At 45.8% G+C, this 6663-nt stretch overlaps 1 protein-coding gene across 1 annotated transcript in view; it reads left to right on the top strand.

Moving 5' to 3' along the window:
- Positions 1–2076: 2076 nt before the first annotated feature.
- Positions 2077–6663, top strand: part of MYBBP1A (MYB binding protein 1a) — a 49367-nt gene continuing 44780 nt past the window's right edge. The window contains exons 1-4 of the mRNA XM_028707688.2: positions 2077–2335; positions 3741–3839; positions 4132–4215; positions 6307–6381. Coding sequence (XP_028563521.2) covers positions 2141–2335; positions 3741–3839; positions 4132–4215; positions 6307–6381 — 453 coding nt within the window. The 5' untranslated portion in view covers positions 2077–2140. The remainder of the gene's footprint in view (positions 2336–3740; positions 3840–4131; positions 4216–6306; positions 6382–6663) is intronic.

The following is a 6663-nucleotide window of genomic DNA, read 5'->3' as shown; positions in this document are numbered from 1 at the left end:
TCCTAGTCAGATGCTCTAACTACTACACAACATGACTAGATGAGCCACTGACTTGATCCAGCAGGGATTGTTTTATGTTCTTAATAATTACAAGAAGGTTAATAGACAAGAAGGTATTTGTTTCATGAATTATCCCCAGATTAAGTTTATGGGAGAAAGGCCCATAGAATCGAAGTGGGCTGACTTCTAAACAGACATGCACAGGATTGCAGCATCACTGCGTATTCCTGTAAACACCACTTCATGCTGTTTTGTTTCTCTTTAAAACCAATGGGGAAATAATTAAAATATATAAAATAATTAAAAAGTAAACAGGCAGAGAAGGGAAGGGAAGCACCCGCTAAACTAGAAGAATCACTAATCACCAGCTATCTGTAAAAAAATTTTTTTCTTTAACCGTCTGCATAAACCTAGAATTGTTTCCAGCAGACATCTAAAAGTTAATACTGAGGATGCTTGCTGAATCTCTATCAGAAGACCATTCCACAAGACTGAGATGATGAAAATGAAGGCTCGATTTATATACCATGTCCACATCTAAAAGATTTTTAATCACTTACATAAGATCAATAACAAGACAGTCCCTGCCCGCAGGCTTATAATAGAAAAGACACAACGCAGAAGGAAAAAGGGATGGGGAGGGCACAGAAAAAGAAGCAAATTCATCACACTGTCTTATGCAGGTTTATTGGTAACAATTGGTATTATTGGTATTGTCAGGGGGGTGATAACATAAAAAAACCCTTTTCTTTCTAAATATCAGGCTATTGTTTGTTCCACATTATGACATTCTCACTTAAAGCTAAAAACTAACCAAGAATTCCAAACAGTAGCATTATCTCACAGGGGGCATTTAGACATTGTTGTCCTCATTAATACATAAAATAATTTTTTGCCACATAGTTGAAAATTAATATTTGTTTTGTTTTGGTATAACTTAATATTTGAGTTAATTCTTCAGCAGCAGCTATGGAGACCACAAATCCTCATTTAATCCATCTATGTACTGTTGCATGCCATCCCAATCTCCGAGAGGTGCAAAATTCCAGGGGTTCCAGGCGCCTACCCAGGGTTCCATTTTCTTGGAATGATGGGATGGCGGAGACTGTGGTGTCTTGCTGATATATGGCTTATTTACACATATATACAAGCTGAGCCTACGATGGAGGGCTCACAGCATTAGCCCCCAAGAGGATCTTGCTTCTCCCATAGTCACACAGCCTTCGATTCCACCATAAATCAGGCATGTTTCTGTCCCTCGGCTACCCAAGCCTGCAGCCTTGCTTTGAGCTCTCACACACAACATCCATTTTGCCTCTGGCACAAAGCCACCCATACTTTAGGAACCACTGTGGCCCTTGGCTGGCTAATTCAGCAATTGAATCCCTGCTGGATCCATGAATTCGAAGAGACTCAGGCAAAAAGCCTACCCCTCCCCCACGCCAAAATTCACAGCCATACTTTCCATTTTCTTGCAATAACCATCCCAATCTCTGCAGCTAACAGTGAACCCTTTCTCCAAACCGTTTCCATTTGCCCAGCAGACAGTGGTCAGGGATGGCAGGAATTGGGAGCCCAGCAGAATCTGCAAAGCGCCTAGTTCCTCCTCATTGAATTTTGCGCCCTGGGCAAGTCTTGCAACACCCCTAATTGCTAACTCCAATTTTCCAAAACGAAGTATTGTAGGAAAGCACAGCACTTGAAACGGCAAAGTTCATTGCAAGAATAAAGAACGCAACGACGTTTGATTGCCTTTCTCAAAATACGTCTTAGCACACGAATCCTTTGCAAGAATGTGAATCTATAGAAAACAATGCCCCGCAAAAGTCAGTGCTGCGCCTTTCTGTGGTCTGCGCCCCAGGCGGTCGATAGCATCCGCCTTAGGCAAGCAAACGCGCCACCAAAAAACCCCCCCGAAAGAGCTCACATCCCAGGCAGGGATTGATGCGCACGCAGAGTCTGGCGTTTCCACGTGGGGCAGGCAAGGGCGTTGTGCAAAGGAGGAAGCCGAAGAAAGCCAAGCCCCGGCAGGCAGGCTCCTATCCAGCCTCTGCTTTCCTTAACCCGGAAGGGGAGGTTCTCACGTGCGCCCCTGCATTCCCTACTTCCACGTGCGTCTTTTTGCTGCGCTGCCTCCAGCATGGCCGGGGATGGCAGCGGTGGCGGCAGCCCCGGCGATGAAGCTGTCGCCGCGGCCCCCATCTCCCACCCGGGCCGGCTCCTGGGCCAGAACCGGCAGTTTTTGGATTTCTTCTGGGACATCGCCAAGCCCCAGCAGGAGACGCGCTTGAAGGCGACGGAGGATCTGCTGCGCTACTTGCGAGAGAACCAGAAAGTAAGAGAGACGGTGGAAAGTTCATACTGTACTGTATAAGCTTTTTGCAAACGCCACGCTCCCCCCCTCTGGGTTAAAAGGGCGGCTGGTAATGATAATGATAATAAAATATATTGCCAGCCATGTGACTGGGTTGCCCCAGCCACTCAGGGCGGCTTCCGAGAAAATCAAACATCAAACATTAAAAACACAAAACATTAAAGACGCGTCTCTCTCTCCCCCCTCACCTACACCCGAAGTATGTGTTTGCAAGTATTGATATTATATATTGTTTAAGTTCCAGCCATAGGAGTCCCTTTGAATTGGGTCTTGTCCCGCTGATTTCAGTAGGTCTTCTCTGACTATGGCTCAGTACAGCCGATTGTTTTTAAATTTTATTTTAATAGCAAAAACGACGTCTAAAGTCGTATAGCCCCTAGACAAAACAAGACAGTCCCTGCCTTCAGGTTTGCAGTGTTAACAGACAGGATACAAAAGGAAAAGGAATAGGGAGGGAGGAGGAAATGGATGGGACCAGGTTGGTCTCTCTCTTCCCATGGTGAAACACAGGGTGCAGCTGCCCAGTGGGTCCTCTGGCCGAAAGCAGTCCCAATATAATGATGCCATCACATTAACTTTTCTGTAGCATTCACACATTCTGCATTTGGTGAAATTCACCTTTGGGTGTTTGTAGGCAGCAGTTTTCAGGGAAGTGCAGTCACCAAAGTTGGTCCCGCAAGTTTCTTTCCCTGAAAAACCAGCTGATTTGCAGGGGTTGGATCCTTGGGGCGCCGTCCAACACTACTGTTCTTTGATTCTATGTACAAAGCCACACAAAACCTATTGGTAGCAGCTTTGCACACCTATTTCATTAGGGAAAGTGGCTTATACATTTTATAATAAATAATTTGCTGCATGCAAACTGGAAAAAAAACACCTTACTATGTTTTCAGTTGATTTTATCATGTTGCGTTTGTGAGAAGCATAGTTAGCAAGCCTATACACACAGAGAGACATTTGATGTTGGGATTGCACTTTAAACATGCTCAGAAGTGGTTTTCCCTTCTATTGTCTCCAGGTATTTGAACAAGGGAGCTATGGATTAGAAAAAAACAGGCCCTGGAACTGAATGGATGATACTTGGGGTGGCAAAGGGCATGTTTCGGAAGAAGGCTGATGGAGTTGGCCTACTTCGGAAGGTTGTTGTTAGGGTTATGAATGTGGCTGTGGAATTTAAGAAGTTTTAGGTAAACTGATACTTTAAAAAAAAATTTGATCACTGTAAAAGCTGCTCTGAATAAAGCAGAACAATATTTTTTTACAGAAGCTATTTTAAAGGAAAATAAACATTACTGTATTTTGGTTTGTGGGGTAGTCAAAAATCCCACCATCACCACTGCCTGAACTTCTGAATATTTTATTTTAGGACGACGAGCAACTGAAATACAGCTTGAAGCGCCTGATTGACGGATTGGGAGCAACACGCGAAGCGGCCCGTCCAGGATTCAGTTTGGCTTTGGCTCAGGTTAGTGTTCCTCAGTGGAGTTCATCTGGGTTTTCTTGCTTTTAAGATTTTTTTAAAACGCAAACTTTAAAATAATTCCTTCCATAATTCTTCTGTAGAAGTTTTTTTTAAAAAAAACAACAACAACTATAAATTTGAAAGTAACGTTCAGCCCTCCTGATGTTGTTGGACTACAACTCCCATCAGCCACAGCCAAAGGTTAGGAGTGATGGGGGTTGTAGTCCAGCGGCATCCCGTTGCCTCTCTTCTCTCCGATTCACACAGGCGTTGCCTTCTTTTTCTCTCTCTCCAGGTATTGCAGGTTTTTGAGGAGATCTCCCTCCTCACAGTCCTGGACCAGATCAAAGAAAAATACGACCTCGGCAGAGTGAAGAAGGTAAGGAGATGGGATAATAATAATTATAATAAAATTTTATTTATATCCCACCCTCCCCAGCCGAAGCCGGGCTCAGAGCGGCTAACAACATTAAAACGATACAGCATTCTAAAATCATTTCATTATAAAATCAATTCAAATCAGATTAATGGCAACCATTGGGCTAGAGTTCTGTGAGGATTGCCAAAGGAGGGGGTCAGGCTGTGCCCTGGCCAAAGGCCTGGTCGAACAGCTTTGTCTTGCAGCCCCTGCGGAAAGATGTCAAGTCCCGCAGGGCCCTAGTCTCTTGTGACAGAGCATTCCACCAGATAGGAGCCACAGGCGAAAAAGCCCTGGCTCTAGTTGAGGCCAGCCTAACCTCTCTGTGGCCTGGGACCTCCAAGATGTTTTTGTTTGAAGACCGTAAGGTCCTCTGTGGGACATACCAGAAGAGGCGGTCCCGTAGGTACGAGGGTCCTAGGCCGTATAGGACTTTAAAGGTTAAAACCAGCACCTTAAACCTGATCCTGTACTCCACCAGGAGCCAGTGCAGCTGGTATAGCACCGGGTGAATGTGATCTCGCAGCGAGGACCCCATTCTGCACCTGCTGGAGTTTCTGGGTCAGTCTCAAGGGCTGGAGTTTCTGGGTCAGTCTCAAGGGCAGCCCCACATAGAGCGAGTTACAATAATCCAGTCTGGAGGTGACCGTCACGTGGATCACAGTGGCTAGGTCAGGGCGAGAGAGTTTACAGTTCATGGTTGCCATGAACAGCAGGATTTTGTTGAGAGGAGCTCTGCAGGTCTGCCGTGTTAATCTGGTGATCCAATCAGTGTCAGTCCACACGGGCCAAATCCTGGCCATTTGGGGGTTTGATTTTGTTCTGCAGGATTTGGCAGGGTGACTGATGTTGATTGGATCGCCGGCATACCAACCTGCTCCAAACAGGCGCTGAGACAATGTGCCACAGCCAAGTTTCACCCAGAGTGAGTTATGCTTGTGACCATAAGGAAGTTTGTGGGTTGCTGGTGCCCATTGGGAGTGCCTGTTTAAAGTGGTGCATTGAAAGAACGGTGCAAAGAGCCAGTTTGGCATAATGTGTAAAGTGTTGGACTACGGCCTGGGAGACCAGGGTTCGAATCCCCACTCGGCCATGAAGCTCACTGGGCGACCCTGGGCCAGTCACCATCTCTTAGCCTGACCTACCTCACAGGGTTGTTGTGAAGGTGAAATGGGGATGAGAAGAACCACGTATACCACTTTGAGATATTTGGAAGATAGAGGTGGTATGGAAATATATCAAATAAATAATTTGTCAGCGTCAAATATGGGTAATGAAACAGGCTTTTTTAAAAAAAAGCTAACTGCAGTTGGCCTAAACCGTGATCCTCTGTGCCAGCAAAATGGGACAACGTATTTAATACAGAAGCCGAAGCAAAAGCTTCTGAGATTTTCCTGGTCACACTAGAGGACAAAAGGGGATGTCACAGCAAACTATGGTTTGTCGTAATGCGTGATCATGGCTGTCTGGTTGGAGAAGGGGGAGGGGAAGCCTCTGAAAATGGGGCAAGGGGAAATTGTCTCATTGTCTGAGACAGCTAGGAACGTATCACGACCCATAGTTTGAGAAGCAACCGGGTACAGCTGGTTATTTATTCAGGCCATTTGTACCCTGCTCTTTTTGTAAAAAAAATGCTTCCATGTTAGCTTGCATGCAGTCAGATAACAAAGCAGGCTTGCAATCTGAAACAACATGACACACAAGGGAAGATGGCAGGGAGGGAAGAGGAAAAAAGCAAACTCAGGATGACCATCCGGCATGGAAACAGTTCAGTAGTAGAAGGTCTTTCAGCAGAGCCAGGGGAATGGACCCTGCTCCCCACATCTTCCAAGATGCTTCCCATGTCCCCCAAAACAGTATTTGGGGTCATTTTGGGGGGGCCCTATTCGGTCAGCGGTGAAATGTTTTTCGGGGCGGATGGGAACCCATTCAAGTGGTGAGTGTTGCTAGATACTTCCTGTTTGCAAGTTTGCTCGCTCTAAAGAGTCGCTCGCGAGATTCCACAGCCTTGCCTAGATTGTCTTTCAATGTTGGTTCCCTGTTTTGTTTCAGAAACTCTTCCGAAATGCTCTGTTTGGGAACTTTTTTGGCGTTCTGGCTCTGTTCCAGTCCGGGCGTCTTCCAAAGGTAATGCTGAATGCAAATGTTTCAGGTCTGCATGCCCCTGGTGCACACCCTGTGACGTGATGTTGATGATGATAATAATAATAATTTGCTGAATTCTCTGATGTGCATAAATTACACCAATAGAGTCAGCTCTCCTGAGTCGTCTGCTGAATGGGAGGCACTGGAGATCACTTCCACCAGTCACTGGAAATCCCAGATCACCCCCTACCTTTTCCAGGCATTGCTCACATATGCTTTCAAGCCTCGCTTGGAATCCATATGGACTAGAAACTTGAGAGAGCT

Source organism: Podarcis muralis, chromosome 15, assembly GCF_964188315.1.
Source record: "Podarcis muralis chromosome 15, rPodMur119.hap1.1, whole genome shotgun sequence".
NCBI classification, from domain to species: domain Eukaryota; kingdom Metazoa; phylum Chordata; class Lepidosauria; order Squamata; family Lacertidae; genus Podarcis; species Podarcis muralis.
The sequence above is the reverse complement of the archived record's forward strand: the minus strand, read 5'-3'. Positions and strand labels throughout refer to the sequence as shown.